Source organism: Panthera leo, chromosome B2, assembly GCF_018350215.1.
Source record: "Panthera leo isolate Ple1 chromosome B2, P.leo_Ple1_pat1.1, whole genome shotgun sequence".
Taxonomy (NCBI): domain Eukaryota; kingdom Metazoa; phylum Chordata; class Mammalia; order Carnivora; family Felidae; genus Panthera; species Panthera leo.
In genome coordinates this window covers 74,120,823-74,141,940 of record NC_056683.1, presented here as the reverse complement: position 1 = coordinate 74,141,940, position 21,118 = coordinate 74,120,823, and the positions used below count along the sequence as shown (strand labels likewise).

At 36.2% G+C, this 21,118-nt stretch overlaps 1 protein-coding gene across 13 annotated transcripts in view; it reads left to right on the top strand.

Moving 5' to 3' along the window:
• UBE3D (ubiquitin protein ligase E3D) overlaps positions 1-21,118 on the top strand; it is a 241,686-nt gene that overhangs the window by 75,590 nt on the left and 144,978 nt on the right. For 11 of the 13 annotated variants that reach the window (XM_042939251.1, XM_042939253.1, XM_042939255.1 and 8 more), the window contains exon 9: positions 14,594-14,732. In XM_042939251.1, coding sequence (XP_042795185.1) covers positions 14,594-14,732 — 139 coding nt within the window. Of the gene's footprint in view, positions 1-14,593; positions 14,733-15,155; positions 15,372-16,775; positions 16,883-21,118 lie in introns of those variants that run through there. The other 2 variants (XM_042939258.1, XM_042939261.1) reach the window with 2 other exon arrangements.

The window sequence follows — 21,118 nt, the reverse complement described above, 5'->3', positions numbered from 1 at the left end:
CCGCTAGGTAAGGATGGATTGATTTGAGTATCGGTAAGGAAATAACTTAATAATAAAATAATAAATATGTTTAGATCCCTAAGTTCTTAAACTATTAAAAAAAATCAAAGAAATTTCATTTGTTATTACCATTTAAAGATGCTAGTGAGCCATCTCATTATTTTGAAAACTAGATGATAAAGGGGGAAAATCGAGCATTTATCCTGCCTTTCTTCTTTAAACCATACCTCAAAGTAATAGATGGTGATGAAGGGAAGTTTCTTTTTATAGAAACATTCCAGCTGATCAATCCAAAAGAAATCCTAGAATTGGGATATCACCATTTCCTGACCCATCATGAAATCATAGAACTTGGAAACATCACAATAAGAAAGACAAAGAGAGTGGGGTTGATTATATGTCTCTTGACAGAAGTATATAACCTTATCTATGAAGTAATCTTCCCCAATGTATCAAATCTGATCATGTCTCTAGATCCAGCTCTCAGCTTGCAGGAAATTCAGAAGAGAGGAGCATATTACATTATGCCATCACCTTGTAATTAGCAAAATTCAGACTGAGAAACACTACAAGACAAACAACCTGGTTTCCAATGAAAAATTAGCAAAGGGGGGGAAAAAAACAGAAGGAGAATCTATGGAACTTAAATGGATCTCAATTTAAACAAACTGAAAAAAAAATTTTTAAAATAGTTGAGGACATGTGAATATTTGATGGTATTGAAGAGTTACTGTTAATTTTTTTTTTTGGTAGTATGATTGTGGATATTTTTTTTTAAAAATTCAGAGTACAATTGAAATATTTACAGATAACATGATAGTATTTGTAGAATTTGCTTTTTTAAAAATTCAGGGGTTGGGGCACCTGGGTGGCTCAGTCGGTTAAGCGTCCGACTTCGGCTCAGGTCACGATCTCGCGGTCCGTAAGTTCGAGCCCCGCGTCGGGCTCTGGGCTGATGGCTCAGAGCCTGGAGCCTGTTTCCGATTCTGTGTCTCCCTGTCTCTCTGCCCCTCCCCCATTCATGCTCTGTCTCTCTTTGTCTCAAAAATAAATAAACGTTAAAAAAAATTTTTTTTTTTTTAATTCAGGGGTTGAGGGTACTTGGTGGGGAATACAGCTGAAGCAAGATTAGCCATGAGTTGATACTATTGAAATTGGGTGATGGGGATATGGGTGTTTATTATGCTGTTCTCTCTACTTTTGTGTATCTTTCAAATTTTTGACAAAACACTTTTTAAAATTTATGTTAAATGATTTTCATTGAGAAACAGGTAGTTTATTATAGGTTTCTGCTTCTTTGCTTATCAGTCCATCCTTCTATAAAACAATTAAATGAAGGAAATCTTCATCTTATTGTGGTGTTTTTGCAGCAATACCTGATAAGATGAATTGAAAGTCAGTTCTCCATTACCTAGATCTAGAATATACACTACTACTTTATTCCCCTTGAAAAATAAGACTAAAATAATTATTTAAAAATATCCTGTTATGCCTTGGAAAACCATTAATAGGCCTTTGCAAAGGGAAAAAAGGCTCTTCTCGCCCTACAAATGGGTATGTTCTAAAGTTTCTTTCCTGGAACTAGAACAATGTTCCTCATAGAATTGTGTTACAAATGTCAAATAAATTTCCAAGCTAATCCACAAAAATCCATAACATAGTGTAATAAAATTTACAAAGCTGGCAGATTACTAAGCATTTATAACAGGCAAAAATTAAATAATTTTTTCTAGGAAAGTCCTTTCTTAATTGAATTTTGAACTCCAAAGGATGAGTGACTTTCCCATGTCTTTTTAGGGGTTAGTCTTGTTATACTCCTGGATCATTTAGTTGCCATATGCTTTGAATTCTGGAAGCAAAGAACAGTGACATTCTCATTATTGTGATTTGGACTTCTATTCATCAATTAAATACTTGAAAGAGCACAGATTATCTGCATATGAATGATATTAGCAATAAAAACCTGCTTTTTATGGTTTTGTTCATATATTCTCATTTGATATTCCCAAGAAACATTTGAGGCTCAAAGGGCAAATATCATTACCCCCGTTTTACAGCTAAAAAGACTGAGGTTAAAGAGTATAATGGAAAGCACTTGGAATCAGAGGTACTGATCTGAGTCTTGGTTCTTTAGTGACACCATCTGCATGTTATTTAACCTCTTGAACTTAAGTTTGCTTCTCTGTAAAATGGATCTAATGAAACCCCATTTTACACTGTTCTTGTGAAGACTGAATGAACTGATACATGTAAAAAGTTCATAACATATAAGATCCTATACACCAATGAAGATTATGGTAGGGCTTTTTAAATAAATGGTCATAAAAATGGAATGTTTAGGAAATGGGGAATATTTCCTGTTAGAGGAAATGGGGAATGTTTAGCTTAAAGAAAAATCAGGAGAAAGTGTTCGATGTTGTCAGATATTTTCTGAAAGGCTCAGATTCTGAAGAGTAGATTTCACACCCATTTAAAGTACTGCTTTGCAATGAGTCTCCCTGTTACTTGAGTTTTTCAACAAAGACCATATAATCACATGTTAGTAATATTGCAGAGGGGCTTAATTCCTCTCAAGTCCATTATTGCTCTAAAGTTCTATCATTGAAATCTACCAAATTTTCAGAGTTGGGTAAAGACTCCTCATCAGTGATGCCAAGGCCTGCAAAGCACTAATGATGATTGTCCTTTAATGGGATAAAATGGCAGAAAATGATCTATAAGCTGATTTAAGTTCACTTAGCAAATATTAATTAGGCACTTACTATATTGCAAGATGATGTGCTGTGTACTGAGACAGTTTTAAAGAGCCATCTCTAGTGTTTTATTGTTTGAACATTTAAGATTCTGTTCTGTTTTCAATCATCCTCTCACCTTTTAAATATACTGTGTCCGTCTTGATCTTCCCAGGTCCTGTGAGGAATATGATGAAATGTTAACATTGCCCACTACTTATGTTCTTGTTATTCCAACTGATTTAGTTTCCAATTTTGTTGGAACTTTCCTGCATGGACTTTAATTCTCCAGAGTAGAGTCAAGATGTGTTGAAATGACCTCCTAAAAAAAGAAAGGGAAAATAGATCACCTGGTACAAAATACGTTTTTGCATCCTAGGCTCTGAGGATAAAATATGTGGTTAGATGAGTAATATATAAGAACCTTAATGCTATTTAAACATACGGATGAGTGCATTGTGTGTATTTTGTGTATTTAAAATTGAGATTTTTGTTTGAACAGTGTCTTTCATTTGGTGTACTTCATGGTGATTTATCATAATAGACTGCTTTAAATCATCAGAAATAGCAAGACATATGAATTTCAACAATAACTTCCCCAAGGCTAGAGAAGTCAGCAGGAGCTCAAACTGCTAGGTAGACATTTTCTTTTTTCAAACTCATATGCAAGTGTAAAACTTTTATGAGGCTGCTTTAACGAGGTCCTTTGGGATTTAAGGTTATTTATCTAAGCTCTTATTAAAAATGAAAACTTTTCTATGTTTAGCCCTGTAAAGCAAAACTGATCTTAACAATACTGTAAGCTGGAAGAATGGATACTGTTGTGCAGACTGACTCAAAAACAAAGTTAGGAAACTTTGGGGCTAGTGTGGCACTGGCTTTATGGTAATGGGATAGTGAGAGCAGAGCCAGTATTTCAAAGTCTCCTTTAATTAAAAAAAATCAGCTTTACCATGCTGGTAATTTAAGGTTTGACATGACATATAAAAATGACTTCCATCCCGGAAGCCCTGTTTCTCAGAGCACTCCAGTGTCTCCCTTGGAGTCGAGTTGCCCCAGGACAGTGTTGCCTGGCACAAGGTCTGTGAGCACCTTTTCATTTATGGTATCTGCACTTGCTGTAGTGTATCTTTGACTTCCACCCTCCCCCGCTGAGAAGCGGGGCATGGAGCAGAGGTTGTTTCTAAGATTAATGTGCCAGAATCACTCTGTACGTAACCTAGCGGAAGAGCTGGAGCTGCTGCAGGAAAAAATTTGTAATTTTGAAACATGTTCAGCGTCTTTGTAGGTTTGTTCTGGTTTGATGAGTCCGGGTCCTGCAGTAAATCTGTTCTTAGACCCTGGGAGCCAGGATTTTAAATTATCTGTAATGCAGTATAATTTAAAGGAGTGAGGACATTATGAGGGGACAGCGAGCAAATGTTACAAAATCAGGGTCAAATCTTTCGCAGACTTTGTTTATCAGAGTCCATTTAGTCTGGGTATGTCCAGGCCAGCTGGCAGAAATTTTAAGATAAGAAAGTGGTAGAAAAATGGATGAATGCCTGGATAGAAAGGTTGAGTAGAGAGATGGACAAAGTATATACTCATTATTGCATTATTGATAATATAAATTATTGGTGAAAAGGTTTCTCTGCTAGAGAGTATTAAACAATTGAACAGACATATCTGAATGAGATCGTGGTGACAAGTCCAGAATTTTGAAGACATTTATAAAGTGACCAAAAATTTAGCCAGAGAGCACTTAAAAAAATTTTTCAACGATCCTTACTTCAACAGTTAATTAAGTCACTGGAAATAATATATCACTTAGTGGAGTCTAAGGACTCCTCAGTTACCATCTCTGTTTCATAGGAAGTAAAAATACTTCTTCTGAGACAATAGAGAGAAGAGTAAGAGTGTAAAGCACACAGATGAGATTTCTAAGGAGGGAAGTACAGAACCACCAGCGGGTAATTATGGTTTAGAGTATGAAGGAGACAAAGGGCAAACACCAAGAGAGATGATGATGGCAGAAATATTGGCTGAAGGTCAGAGATAGAGGCAATACCAGTATAAAACTTTAAACAGATAGGAAATGTCAACATGAACTTAAGTTTAGGAATTTCTATTCTGAAAGAATCTCATAGCCATTGCAAATGGAAGAAGACTGTATGTACACTTGGTTTTACCTCTTCAGCTGGAGCAGCTGTTTCAACAGTTGAGTTGCTAGGCACAGTCAGGAATAGAATATCTTAATTTTGGAGAAACCCAACTGTTAAAACAGCTGTTTGGTCTGATTAGTAGACTTAAGCTGGCTCTGCTGAGGTTGCAAGACCTAATGGGATCATAGCACCAGGCAGATTGGCTATTATTATGATTTTATTGGACATAACAAAAATATGAATAGATGCTAGGTTGAATGCTAGGTTGGACAGGACTCTCCAAAGATGTCACATTCCCTGGTTTGTTTTGGCAAAGTGGTAAGGCAAATAATGTGGTCTTTTACCTTGTTTCAGGTTCATGGAAATTATCTGAAATAATTATGCCTCATAGTCTTTGGATGCTAACTTTTTTCCTAGCATTAAAAACAACAACAACAACAACAACAACAAAGAAAGCTCCCTAGTGCTATTAACATCTCTTTATTTAGTCTCTTAATAACAGATAATATGCCTGTTCAACTCACTTCAAGTAGTCAGTCACTTGTATTGTTTATTTCCTATTCTTTGTGGTCTAAGAATCCTGTTCATAGTAACCACCAAATTTGTCAACTTGTGGGCAATGCATTTTTAATATCTAGAAGAACTGTGAGTGATGCTCACAATGATAAAAATCTTGAATTCCAAATGTACCGTCTCAAGCACCTTTTTTCATGGAAAAGACTCCCTGTTAGGTTAGTTTCAGGTAAATGAAAGATTTAAAATACTCGTTGAGGTGATTTGATTATTTCTTGCTTGAAAGACGAATTTTATTTGATATAAATACATATTTTAAACATTCCAAAATAGATTTCATTTTCTCTATTTTCAAAATGAAAATAGCTTTGCTTTTTATATAATCACAAATATAGTCATATTCACTGTAAACATTTAAAACAATATAGGAAAATATGGTGAAAGAGAACAAGCAGAACCCTTATACTCTCAGTCTTCACAGAAAACTGCTGTTAACATTTTGGCATTCTTCCTTGCATACATCTCATGTACATCTACATAAAGATACAGATAGGAAATTTAATTTTACATAAATTAATTTTAGCTGTATGTGTTTTTTATTTTGCTTTTTTTGTTTTTAGTTTCAAATTTTTATTTAAATTCCAGTTAACATACAGTGTAATGATAGTTTCAGGTGTAGAGTTTAGTGATTAGTCGCTTACATACAGTACACAGTGCTCATCACAGCAAGTGCCCTGCTTAATCCCCATCACCCATTTAGCCTGCCCCCCACCCACTTTCCCTCCAGCAACCCTCCGTGTGTACTCTTAGTTACAAGTCTGTTTTGTGGTTTGCCTCTGTGTCTTAGGTTCATTTGTTTCTTAAATTCTTCATATGGTGAAATCATATGGTATTTGTCTTTCTCTAATGGATTTATTTTGCTTAGCATAATAGTCTCTAGCTCCATCCACATTGTTGCAAATGGCAAGAATTCATTCTTTTTTATGGCTGAGTAATATTCCATTGTATATATATCTCACATCTTCTTTATCCTTTCCTCAATCACTGTACATTTGGGCTCTTTCCATAATTTGGCTATTGTTGATAATGCTGCTATAAACATCAGGGTTTATTTTATTTTTCTAAAAAAATCTTATCAGGGCACCTGGGTGGCTCAGTCAGTTAAGCATCCAACTTCAGCTTAGGTCATGATCTCACGATTCTTGGGTTCAAGCCCTGCATCAGGCTCTGTGCTGACAGCTCGGAGCCTGGAGCCTGCTTCCGATTCTGTGTTTCCCTCTCTGTCTCTGCTCCTCCCCCACTCGCACTGTTTCTCTCTCTCTCTCTCTCTCTCTCTCAAAAATAAATAAACATTAAAAAAACTTATCAAAATTGTGTGACTATCTTTCCATGTCAGTATAGATCTACAATTAAAGTCTTGATTGGGGGGAGGGGTGTCATACTTTGAAGCAGTGACTTACTGTTGCTAGTTTCTAAAACTCAATGTTGTAAGTAAATCGGAAAGCAGAATTGAAGGTAATTCTTAGGTGTTATAAGAGATGAACTCAACTATGGAAGGTATAATTTTGCTGCTTTCACTGAAAAATATATGTGTTTATTTTTCTAACTAAAGCAAATGTATATGTTTTGAATGTTTATATTAACAACTAAATAAAAATGTTTTGGTTATAAATGAAGTATTTTGTTTTTTGTTTTTTGGTTTTTTTACTTTTTTAATGTTTGTGTATTTTTGAGAGAGAGGGAGGGAGAGAGCGTGAGTGGGGAGGGGCAGAGAGAGAGGGAGACAGAATCTGAAGCAGGCTCCAGGTTCTGAGCTGTCAGCACAGAGCCCAATGCAGAGCTTGAACACATGAACCGCGAGATCATGTCCTGAGCCGAAGTCGGACGCTTAACCGACTGAGCCCCCCAGGCGCCCCAAGTATTTTGTTATTTTAAAACAAAAATTGGGGCACCTGGGGGGCTCAGTCGGTTGGGTGACTGACTTCAGCTCGGGTCATGATCTCTCTATTGGTGAGTTCGGCCCCACATCAGACTCTGCTATCAGCACAGATCCTGCTCCACATCATCTCTCTCCCTCTGTCTCTGCTCCTCCCCTGCTTGTTCTCTCTCTCTCAAAATAAATAAATAAACATTTAAAATAAATAAAATGAAAAATTAAATAAGCTTTTTTTTTTTAGTTAAGAAACACTGCTTTGCTTTTTCCTATTTTCTAGGCTAAAAAATACAACTTTCCTCACTTTAGCATTCATAAATAATTTCTCATTATTATGAATTGGTTCAGAAGATGAAAATATTTTTTATATTCACACTATGATGTATTGCTGTTGAAAAAAATGGGACAGGTTAGCTTTTCTAGCTCTTCTAGCACTGGTAAATTTGGGTGCTTAACTACCTTTAACCAGTTTCTGAGAACAACTTCAAAATTTTTGTAGAATACTAATTTCTTGAGTATCCCATATTTAACATTTCCCCTCCTTCCTACTCCATTTATACACACATACACTATATAGGGAGGATTAGACACATTTGAAGTGTGAAGTTTTTTTATACCTTGGTTTCAAACATTGAGAAGCCATAGCGAAGCCAGCTACCAGAGAGAGCTCATTTCAAGTGTGTGATGGCAAGGAAAGAGAATATTATGTATTTAATACTTTAAAAAAAATCATGGCCTTTGGAGGTTTCAATGAAATTCCTCTTAGGTTCCAAAAGCTTCCATTTAATAATATTTGATTCTGCCTTGGAAAAATTAGTCAAATATTTCCCTCTTTGACTTAAGACACTTTCTAGGGAATACATCTTAACTCACAAAACTTTTGAATAAAACTTTGGAGCATACTTACCAGTTTCTGAAATCCTATCTTTTTAGGGCTAGTGGATAAATAATAGACATTAAATTTAGGAGACTTTCTGGCCTGACCTGGTAGATTTTTTTGTTTATATTATTAAGGTATGGAAGAATCAGATTGTTACAGGGAAATTGAATTTAAGTTGATAGAAATGAATTTTCTCTATGCAAGATTACTTGCAAATTGATTTTCTTACCTTCCCTCAAATGGGTGTGGCCAGTTTTATGCTCTCACTCTACCAGAGTTATGTTGACATGTGATTTCACAAAAGGTCTGAAGTCTTAAACATGAGGACATTTTCTCAAATCTAGGACGCTTGCATAGAGAACATGAGTAGCAGGTTAGTGATCTTGGCATTGAGTTCTCATCGCTCCTCATGGAGGGACACAATTTTAGTCATCGGGATTTGTCTTTTAATGGATCAGACAGAGCTAATTGTGACTTCGGGTTATGCAGTTTAGCATATCGTAATTGCTAAGATACCAAGATTGGCCAGGCCTAATTCACCTGAACTGTTACACCATTGCCAATTGCCCTTCTGTGCAGCGTAAGGATTTCCAGGAGAAGACCATCTGAGAGTGGACTTAGGAAGAGGTGTAGACAGAAGCCAGGGACACTGAAGATGACAGTGTCCATAAAAGCAGGGGAGAGTAGGGTTGGATATGGTGCAAACCACCAGGATACATCCCTTTCTGAAGCCACGGGCTGATAGAGCTCCAGTAGATCATCTCTCTCATTTCTGTTGAGACCAAACATGGTTTCACCATACATGTCAACACAGTCCCTGCCAATCCTTTTGAATTGAAAAATGAAGAAAACCTCTATGTTTTATTAGGCCTAGGAAATAATAAAAGAAGTCTTACATTTTTGCTTTATACTTTATGCGTCACAAACACTTTTCCATCCACATTGGCAAAGGACTTAAACTGTGGGACAGACTGGGCAGTGTTGATTAATGTAAGTGTTGGCTGAGTTGGCCCCCTGATGGGACAGGGAACCTAGTGGTTGCCAGTGTGAGGTTTACTTATGAGAATGTTATTAGAGTGGACCTAATTTATTACATCCCAACCCTCATATGTTGACTTCCAGTTACTCAGTAAAGTAATTAAAGGATTGGAAGTGCATTGCTCAGCCTCACTTTCAATTGACATTCTCTGGTAATGGAATGGGGTAAAAATGTAAGCCAGGAGACCTCTTCAAAAACTCTTTGAAAACTTTTCGTAAATGGTTATGTTTATTAATATGCTAACATAAATATTATGATACATAGTTTAAGATGGAACTGCTTTTAATATTTTATAAAAAGTGGTAAATTAGAAATCAGACTTTAAAAGCAAGAGGTCTAGGAGCACCTGGGTGGCTCAGTCGGTTAAGCATCCGATTTCGGCTCAGGTCATGATCTTGCTATGCATGTTCGAGCCCCACTTTGGGCTCTGTGCTGACAGCTCAGAGCCTGGAGGTGGCTTCAGATTCAGTATCTCCCTCTCTCCGCCCCTCCCCTGCTCGTGCTATCTCTTTCTCTCTCTCTAAAAAATAAATAAACATTAAAAAAATAATCTAAAATCAAGAGTTCTTTCTCTGAGATCCATGTATCTTGAAAACATGCTAAGTAAAAGAAGTCAGAAAAAAAGGTCACATAATGTATGATTCCATTAATATGAAAGGAGGACATGATTGGGCTTAGGGAATCGGGTGGTCTGAGAAATATTTTTAATTTTATTTTTTTAAAGTTTTTATTTATTTATTTTGAGAGAGAGAGAGAGAAAGAGAGCGAGAGCCCCCCCAGGGGAAGGACAGAGAGGGACAGAAAGAATCCCGAGAAGGCACTATCCATATAGACCCTGATGCACAGGGCTTGATTTCAGGAACCATGAGATCATGACCTGAGTGGAAACCAAGAGTTGGATACTTAACTGAGCCACTCAGGTGCTCCAGGAGCCCATTAGTTTAAAGAGAATTGAAAAACAGTTTGAACACTTGTGACTTTAAAAACTCGATTTTTTCCTGTAGTTTTCAAAGAAGATACTGTAATTTCAAAGAAGTGCTGCTCATGACTTACTGAACCTTACTTTGAAATTTATAAGCAGTAGAACTTTTCAGGTTCTATTTTTATGAATTAGTTCTTTTAAAATATTTAAATATACTGGAATTAATATGGTTTGCTATCATACATAAACAGTACATTTAGTTGTTTCTGAATTGTGTGTTCTTGACAGTATAAGAATTTATAAAATTTTGATTCCCTGTCCAAATCATGTATTAAGTAGCTGTATGTTTATAATGATTCTAGCACTAAGTTGTGGTCCTTTGCTTGTTTTGGTATTTCGAGAGTTTGAATTGATGAGCTTGTCATTTGTTGTAGCTTTGGAATTGAATTTTAAAAATACACAGATATAAACAGTGTTATATTTTAACATCATTAATAGGCTCTTTGCTTTCCTGATAGGTCCTTCTAGGACTGAAGAGTCCAAATCAACTACTAAAATATGAGAAAAATGAAATTTAAGTTAAATATTTTCTTCTTGAGCTCTCTTATACGCTCTTATTTTTTTCTTCTCTATGCAGTATGTTGGACTCATTTGAAATGTCTTAAATTTTGGTAGAGTTGTTTAATCCTGTCTATTTGTCATTTTCATGTATTACATTAAAACAACCTCTGATTTTTAGTAAACTGTATCACCTTTCTGTTCTCCCAAGTTCTTTTCTTGGTATCGATTGGTGTTTGATTCATTCTCAATTTCACTATTTTTGTTAGAAGTAATGGAGAGTGACTTTTCCCCCCTTTGCATTGCCTCTTTAAAAATAGATAGGCCATCGTTGCTTCTCTAGGGGATTTTGTCAAGGCAAAGATTGAGAAATAAGGATGGTGTGTCCTCTGCCTGCATTTTGGTCTCTTCGACTCGGGTCGCCTAGTTGACAGCTCTGGTGTCTTAGGAAAGCTTCTCCTCTCTCACCACTTTAAAAATACCAAAATAGGTTTTAAGTAATGTTAAGTTTGTTGTTCTCTTTGAATTATCTTTTTTGTTGGTTTTATAGTGGAAGTTTACTGATTTAGGTCTAATAGTCCAGGGTGTTTTTGCAGGAAATAATCCAAATTCTGGATTATTATAATCTTGTGTTTCTTAAAATGTTTATATCGTTAACAGAACTTTCTACTGATATTTGAGCCTTTGGTAAATAGTATCAAGTATCACTTTTGGCCTAATTAATACATGCCTTTAATTTTCATAACGAGTTTAGTGATTGTTTTAAGATAAACTGAATTTTAAGTATTCCGAGACCATTTCTCCATCTTTCCTTCCTGCTCTCTTTATTTCTTTCTTCCTAAATCAAAAACAAACCAAACCAAAAACAATATAAAAACATTAGCTGAAGTTTTGGGGGAAAGTTACCCATAGTTCTAACTTTCCAAAACAACTGTAATCATTTTTCACGTATTACTTTCTGTCTTTGTCCACATATATGGTTATTTTGTGTGATTAATATGTAGTTAAGATTATAGAGAACATTTATAAATCTTAACAATAAAAAGGTAAATCCTGGGGCTAATGAATATATGCTGTGGGAAAAGAAAGCATAAATAGATAAATGTTTAGGATAAACAAAAGGATAAATTTTAGGAATTTGAGCCATCCTAGGTCCAGCTGTGTTATCTAATTTTCAAAAATAAGGTGGTTCTAATTATTAAGAAATGAGGTATTCTAAGAAAGCTAAAATTTGCTCCATCATTTACCCTTGGGCTTTTCAATTTGTTTTTTGATAGAATTTGTTCAGAAATACCTAGTACTTCTAGGTATAAAAGAGAATGCAATTTAGTTGGAGAGGATCATGCTTGATCTTTTCCATCACTTATCATGTGATCCAGATAATACTTTGTACCTTCATGAGCTTTAATAAGGAGAAAAATTGTTAAATCACAGAATACTTAAAGGATTAGATTAAAAATGCCAATGTTGGATTCACATGCCATGCAAATATTTGTAATTACATAGAGACATGAATAATTAACGTTTATAACTGTATCTTTTTTTGTGTAACTGTGGATATCATTAATGTGATGAATGTCCTTTTGTGTAAATTTTGGTGGTTTGATACATAGTATAGGTTGTGTGTGAACTCCAGGATCTCATGAGGAAACTGGACTTGTCCAGGAGTACGTGTCCCAGATCACTCACTGCTCAGTGACAAGGCAGTGCTAGTGTATTTTAATTTCTATTTGAGTGCCATTTTTCATCAACTACACCATAGCCACATAGCAGCATGTTGACACCTTTGAGCAGAAGTTAAGCATTCCTTTCTCTGTACCAGAAATCACATCAACATCATGACATTAATTGGTTTCCTTTTATAAGAATAACATTTGGAAAATAAATTAAATTATTGAACATACAAATGTAAGTGAGGTGTATTTTATTACAACCAGTAAAAGGTGGGAGTGTCTGAGGAAAAACAACTAATCTAATCTTCCATACTGGGTAACAAAAGTTAGAGGAATCCACAGGGTATGCTTGCTTATGACTGACCTAGAATGAATCAGAGATGCAGACACAGCCCAAATAAGAATACAGGTAGGGTGGTGGTATGGTAGTAGGATACAAATAATGGTATTAGGCATGTAGTTCTTGTAAAGGAAGCAAGAGGATGTCTCTAAGGAAATGATACTTAAGTGGGTTTTGCAGGATGAACAGAAGTTCACCAGGTAGCCTGCAGCCTTCCCGGCCCAGAAAACTGCATGAGCATGGTGTGGTTAGTGTATGCAGTTCAGGGAACGGAAATGGTTTGTGGAGGGCATAAGAAAGGTGGTAGAGAGAATGAGTTTAGAGCCACTGCACTGGTCCTACATTTGGCTTTTACCAAAGACAGCAAGATTTTTGTTTCCACGCCAGAGAAATGTTGAAAATGTTGTATAATTAATGAAAGGAGAAAGAATAACATAACCGATCAATATAAAATAATGGAGAAGTGTTTTTAAAACACAGAGAAGACAATCATATGTGGCCTTGCTGAAAAGGGACTATTTTGAGGGAAAGTGGGCAGTGTCCTATTCCAGTCTGACTAGTAGGCAAATGCTTCAGAGAGTTAATTTCCCAACCCACATCAGAAATGTGTTAGCACAGGTAACCTGATTGATGACGCAGCTAAACTATCTGCTATGATTCATCATATAAATGTTAAAATCCATTATGCCCTCAACCACTGATGCTCTTCGACATTCTAGAATTCACCCCTGACTGGGTTAAAGGTAGCTTTATAGAAAGAAGTTTATATAAATAGAATATATATATATATATACATACATATATATATATATATATATGTGTGTGTGTGTGTGTATGTGTGTATACACACATATATATATATATATACACATATATATGTATATATATACACATACATACATATACACACACACATATATATTTCTTTTTAAAAAATTAGGACAGTGTTAAGAGACATGTTGATAGGGGCACAGACAGGAAATACTCAAGTAAATAAAAGATTTGACAGCATAAGACACATCCTATTCTTATTACATTGTTTTCCTATAATGATTATCTGATTTTCCATTTTAAGTACTATATGGGAAGACAGGAAACCAGGATTCTAGACATAGCCATATCATCTTCTAAACATGTATCTCATCCCAGAGAAGTCTCTTTACTTTTCCAGCCTTCACTTTCCTCATTTCTTGAATGAAAGAATTTTCTAGTAGGTTCAACAGGATGTAGCAGAGATGTTTCATAGGCTACTTTGGAAGATGAAGGGAGCCTCCTGCCAACCTTACCCCCTCCAAGAGAGCAGCTTTGCTTTTATTTATATTATAAATGGAGCTTTTACAAGATTTTTTGATAAAAGTATTACATCACTTTTTAAAGGTTTGAAAATCAGCTAACTAGAAACTTCATAGGGCATATCCAGCTCAGAAACAATTTGCACATCTGTAGAAGGAGGATAGCAACAGTTCTATTTCATAGGTATCAGAGGGTTGAACAAGATGTTACATGGAGAAGAGGGCACAGAATATAGGAAAAATTCGATATGTTAGCTATTATCCGTTCCCCACCCCTTACAAATAAGACTGCATTTCATGTCTTATTTGTACTCTTTGAGTATGAAATGTTGACTTGAAAAAATTGCCTAACCCATCTGTTTTGTATCAAAAACACTATAAAAATGTCTTGGACATTTACTTTGTGAATATTTACTATAGCCATTTTATTTCTGTTTGTGTGTGTGTGTCTGTTTTTTTGTGCATTGCATCTTCTTCCACGTTTGAAAGTCGTCTTCTTTCCATCAGGTTTTTGAAATAATTATGACCAGATGGAATTGTGAAATTATACGTATCAATGTGTTTCAGGCTTTCCAGTGCATGGGAAAGTGACATCAGCATCCACACTCTAACCCTGCCCTCTGCAACCTGCTTAGAGCTGCTGCTGATATTATCCAGGAACAACGCCACGCTACCTCCATCGCTTCGCTATATGAATTCCTTTCAGGTAGGAACAGCTCCTTTACCCTGGTATGATTTTTCAGTTCCACTTGTGAATTGTTTTTTGAGGATCTTGTGTTTCATAGGAGATAGCTCACAGAACCCAGAGTTCCAGATGATAATAATAATAAGCACAATAAGCTCAGAACTGATTAGGTAATCGTCCAATAGTGGCAGAACCCATATCTGTCTAACCCCAGAGTTTGTTCTCTTAACCTCCACCTCTCCTGCCTCTAAGAAAAATGGCAAAAACATCTGACAAAGACACTGTGAATGCGTTTTCCTTTTCCTAGCTTTGCCCTAGAACAAAGATTTTCAACCATTATGAGTAGCTTTGCTACTCTTAGCTTGCAACCAAATCGCCAAATAGATGTTTAAGTTAAGCTGATGGTGTTCTACCCACTTCTGGCACCTTTTCCCTCTCTGCCAGGTTCTTCCCTCATCACTTTGACCCTCCTCTGGATTTTTATCAGGACATGGTCACAGTAAGACAAACAGGACAGAACAGCATATGTGGTCTGATCAACAGGAAGACCTCCTTCCTAGTAGGCAGCTAATTGTCAATGAGGTGGCAAATGAGAGTTAAGGTGTTAACTAGTTGCTTAAGTTATCCTGTAGCTACTGAATGTAACATTGAACTTATCTATGACTCTTGACAATGGAAAAATACTCATAAGCTCTCTGAGGCTTGTGAGACGGCCACGTGCATTGCTGAGAAATGAGTAAACATGGGTTGGCTCTACCTCTGAAGTATTGTGGCTGTATCCTAAGATAACTTCAGGATCAGTGTATATTGCTTGATATACCTCTGGTAAAACAAGATGTGGATTTTCCTATGAAGTATACCTCAGGAAATTGTAAAAATTGCTCCAAGGGAATGCTTCCAAACTCATTTTACAAGGCCAGCATCCCCCTGATACTAAAACCAGACAAGAATACCACTAGAAAAGAAAATTATCGGTCAATAATCCTGATGAACATAGATTCAGAAGTCCTCAACAAAATATTAGCAAACCAAATTCAACATACATTAAAAGGATCATACACATGACCAGATGGCATTTCTTCCAGGGTTGCAAGGATGGTTCAGCATCTGCAAATCAGTGTTAATACACCACATTAACAAAATGAAGGATAAAAATTATATGATCATTCAATAGATTTAGAAAAAGCATTTGACAAAATTCAACATCCATTTATGATAAAAACTCTCAATAAAGTGTGTATAGAGGGAACATATCTCAAGATAATAAAGGCCATAATATGGCAAGCGCACAGCTAACATTATACTCAATGATAAGATCAGAAATAAGATAGCGATGCTCACTGTCCCCTCCACACCCACCCACTATGTTCAACATAGAATTGGAAGTCCTAGCCAAAGCAGTTAGGCAAGAGAAAGAAATAAGAAGGATCCAAATTAGAAAGGGAAAGAAGTAAAACTATTTGCAGAAGATATATCACATAGAGAAAATCCTAAAGAGTCTACCAAAAACTGGAAGAATTAGTTGCGGGATACAAAATCACTATACAAAAATCTGTTGTGTATCTATATACTGATAACAAACTATCAGAAAGAGAAATTAAGAAAACAATCCCATTTCCAATTGCATCAAAAAGAATAAAATACCTAGGAATAAATTTGGTCAAGGTAAACAACCTATACACTGAAAGCTCTAAGACATTAATGAAAGTAATTGAAAAAGAAATAAATGAGCAGATATTTTGTGCTCATGAATGGGAAGAATTGATATTGTTAAAATATCCATACCACCCAGTGCAACCTACACATTCAATACAACCCCTGTCAAAATTCCAACGACATTTTTCACAGAACTAGGCAAAGAATTCTTAAATTTGTGTGGAATCACAAAGGACCCTGAATAGCCAAAGTAATCTTGACAAATAAGAACAAAGCTAGAAGTATTATACTTCTGATTTTAAACTATATTACAAAGTTATAGTAATCAAAACAGACACATAGATCAGTGGAACAGGAGAGAGAGTCCAGCAATAACCCATGTATATATGATCAATTAATTTATGACAGAGAAGCCAAAAATATACAATGGGAAAGTCTCTTCAATGAATGAAATGTAATATGGGGACAGTCTCTTGAGTGAATGTTGGGAGAACTGGACAGCCACAGCAAAAGAATGAAACTGGACCATCTCAAAACTCAAAATGGATTAAACACTTGAATGTAAGGCCTGAAACCATAAAACTCCTAGAAGAAAACATAGCCAGTAAGTTCCTTGACATTGGTCTTTGTGATGGATGGTTTGTCTTTTTTTTTTTTTTTTTGAGAGAGAGTGAATGTGAGCAGAGGAGGGGCAGAGGGAGAGGGATAGAGAGAATCTTAACCAGGTTCAACACCCAGCATGGACACAGGACTGAATCTCACAACCATGAGATCATGACCTGATCTGAAATCAGGAGTCAGATGCCCAACTGACTGAGCCACCCAGGCACCCCAGTGATGATTTTTTCATCTGACACCAAAAGCAAAAATAAACAAGGGGATCTACATTAAACTGAAATGCTTCTGCACTGTAAAGGAAACCATCAACAAAATGAAAAGGTAACCTAACTAAATGGGAGAAAATATTTGCAAATCATAGATCTGGTTAATATCCAAAATATATAAATAATTCATACAGCTCAGTAGCAAAAAAACCCACTCTAATTAAGAAATGGGCAAAAAGTCTGAACAGACATGTTTCCACAGAAGTCATATGGATGGCCAACAGGTACATGAAAAGATGCTCAGCATCAAAAGTCTTCAATAAATTTCATATTAAAAAAATAAAAATAAATTAAAATTAAAATAAAAAAATAACTTCAAAAGTCTTCAGAGAAATGCAAATTGAAACTACAATGAGCTATCATCTCACACCTGTTAGGATGGCTATCATCAAAAATATAAGAAAGAACCAAGTGTTGGCAAGGATGTGGAGAAAAGGGAACCCTTATGCACTGTTGGTGGAATTGTATATTGGTGTAGCCACTGTGGAAAACGGAAACCTGTTGGCTGAAAATTTAAAAACAGAACTACCATATGATCCAGCAATTCCACTACGGGGTGTTGATCCAAAGACAATGAAAACATTAACTCAAAAAGATATATGCATCCCCATGTTCATTGCAGCATTATTTACAATAGACAAGATATGGAAACAAACTAAGGGTCCATCTGTGGATGAATGGATAAAGAAGTTGTGGGGTATATATGCAATTCAACCATTAAAAAAGAATATAACTCTATTGTTTGTGACAACACGGATGGACCTAGAGGGGATTATGCTAAGTGAGATAGAGATAGACAAATACCATATGATTTCATTTATATGTGGATTATAAAAGACAAAACCCAAACCAAAGATAACCAACCTCATGGGTACAGAGAGGGCAAACTGGGTGGAGGTGATCAAAAGGTACAAAGTTCCAGGTATAAAATAGGTAAGTCCTGGGGATATAGTATACAGTGTAGTGACTATAGTTAATAATACTATATTGCATATTTGAAAGATGCTAACAGATTAGATCTTAAAAGTTCTCATCACAAGAAAAAAAATTTTTTGTAACTGGGATGGTGATGGATGTTAACTAGACTTATTGTGATGATCATTTTGCAATGTATATAAATACGAAATCATGTTTTACACCTGAAACTAATATAATGTTACATGTCAATTAAACCTGAATTAAAAGTATTTTTTAAATAACTGCTCCATTCTAATTCACAACCATATTCTCCTTGTAATCTGTTATGTTTGATTTTCTTCAATACCAATTCATATTTTGGCCTTGGTGTACCTGTTTTATTAATCAGTACTTGATTCAGCCTCAACCCTGAACTGACCTTTGAGAACATCTTCTTCTGTAGGAGAGGGAACTGAGATTCAGGAAGATGGAGTGAGTTGGCCAGGGAAATCCTACCATGTTAGAGACAGAGCTGGACTCACCAGGCTTGTGCCCCAGTAACTCCGCCTGCACCTAAATGCAGAACTTGCTGAGGTCCTGGGATGTGGAATGTGTGTGATTTATAGATGGAGGCACCTTAGTTTACAGTATTTCTTTCAAGTTTTGCTCATTGGATCGAACATTGAATAATATAAAAGTTTGTGTTTGCCCACAAACATTTATGGAGGAAGATACAAGAAACTGAATAGTGGTTATCTTTGGGAAGCGAGGTTAGAAGACAGTTACTATTTATTTCACTTTCTCATGTACTGTTTGAAATGTTTATATGATGGGTGAGTGGGGATCAAGAGAGATGACTTCTAACTTTGAGGGTTTTACAGCCTTTGGGGGAGAGAGAACAATCATCCATGTGTGATATAAATTGGGGATAATTTTATTACAAAGTAGCCTTAACTCAAGCCTTAAAGAGACTGAAGGTAAAAGAATAATTTAAACTGGCTATGGGAAAATTGAGAGGAGGCCCAATCTGTATTCTCCATGAGGACAGAGGAGGTCTTAATCCCTTCAGGGATCTTAACTCAGGCTCAGGTAGACACATGGGCATGAAAGCCATGCTTGCTCTCATGGTGTGAGTGCCTCCTCATAGCAGCTTAACCACAGGAGCTCTGTTACTGTATATCCCTCTCTACTAGTGATTATACTTCCTCTGCTTTCAGTCTGTTTGCTGAATATTATTAATCAGGAACACAGACACTTTCCCAGTTTCCAAGGTTCAGAGAAACTTGGCACAAGTTCACGAACAATGTCTGCTAAAGCGATGTAGTCCCTGCTGCTACCCCTGGAAATATGCATTCTTATCAGGAACATACCAGGAATCGACTTCCTCATGCAGGTCTTCACTGCAAGATAAAGGATCAGTGAAGAAGGGGAGGATGTCTGTCAGGATTAGAAAGAGATGCTCTGCTTTTTCATCTTTGTAACACCTACTTAATCATTTATTACAATGGCAAGGAACAGGGCTGCTAATTTTGCCCATATTTGGGATTTACTCTTTCAGTTGGAAATTCACTGTAACACACATCTTTTAAAGTGCTGTACTGGCAAGAGCTATAAAATAGTAGAATGACACTTGTTAAGACACCACCTTTACATTTCCAATTCTCTTACCTTCTAGGCCAAGTTAGTTAACTGTGAGCACTGCTACTTTTTTTGTAAAAATGTTATTTTAGGTTTTCCAAGGATTCAAATGGCACTCCTGCTTGAGCTGTTATCACTGCCAAATCCCAAAAGGAAAGGTTTATCTTATTAATTAGAGCTATTTACATATATGAAATTCTAACTTCTTAAATTACAGTGTAGCCAATAGGGATATCTTTTGGTGGTTTTGTTATAATTTTAACTTCTGTGTTACCAGCATATCTTAATATCCATAGCGTGATTATAAGCAAACAGAATGCAGGATTTGGTTGAGAATCACTGATGGATTGCTAAGCGCATACGATAGTTGTTGTGCCCCAAGAAGAAGAATGGACTTAGAAGAATTTTAAGCTGGGAATGAAATTCTTCTGTGACCTTCCTCTTGCAATGAGAATAAAATCCAAACATTGTATCAGAAACCAGATCTGACTTTGGTGTTCTTGTTGTATACTTAATCAGGCCAGAGGCCCCAAAGGCCCCCAGCTGAGCATTGTTTTCCCAACTTACACATGCTTCCATTTCCACGTTTAGAGACATGGAGTAACTAAGTAGTAACATGGCGGAGGGCTCCGTTAATAGACTGAGCCATCTGGCTAAACTATCTCTCTCCCTTAACTTCTGGCTTGACTCCCTCCCACTGAGAATTCTCAAGATGAGTCTTCCTTGGAAACTTATACTCAGCTGAGAGATAAGGAGTGATCCACTGCCTTGAGCCCTGAGCTGAGGAAACCTTTTTTGTTCTTTCCCATACCTTACCTCATTAACTCCAGCTCCATCAGCTACTCCAGGCCTTCCCAGCTGTGCAGATGGCATTTCTAAGGGCATAGAGCACCCAAATTAAAGCTTTTTTGTTTCCCACAGGTTGATAGCTGTGTTCTACAGTTACTGTAAATGTTTTCACAGACATTATCCTTTTTATTATTATTATTATTATTATTAATATCATCCTTTAGAGAACCACAGCCTTCAAATGTGGGAGCAGTGTAACATTCTCAAGCATTATGGGTCCTGGCAAAAAAGTTGAGCCTCATCAGATTAGAGTTTTATGTGTATGTTGTGTGGTTGAATTACATAGTGAAAATATGTAGAGAGGAAGAAACAGAAAAGCTTTATAGGCCTTATCTATTACCATCTGATAGTTAGGGTTGGTCAGGGATATTTTCTCAGCTCTAGAAGGATTTGAAATCATACAGTATTCACTGGGGAAGGGTAAACTAGATGAAGCATCTCGAATAAGGGCCCTCTATACTGTTTAGAGCAGGAAATTCTCAT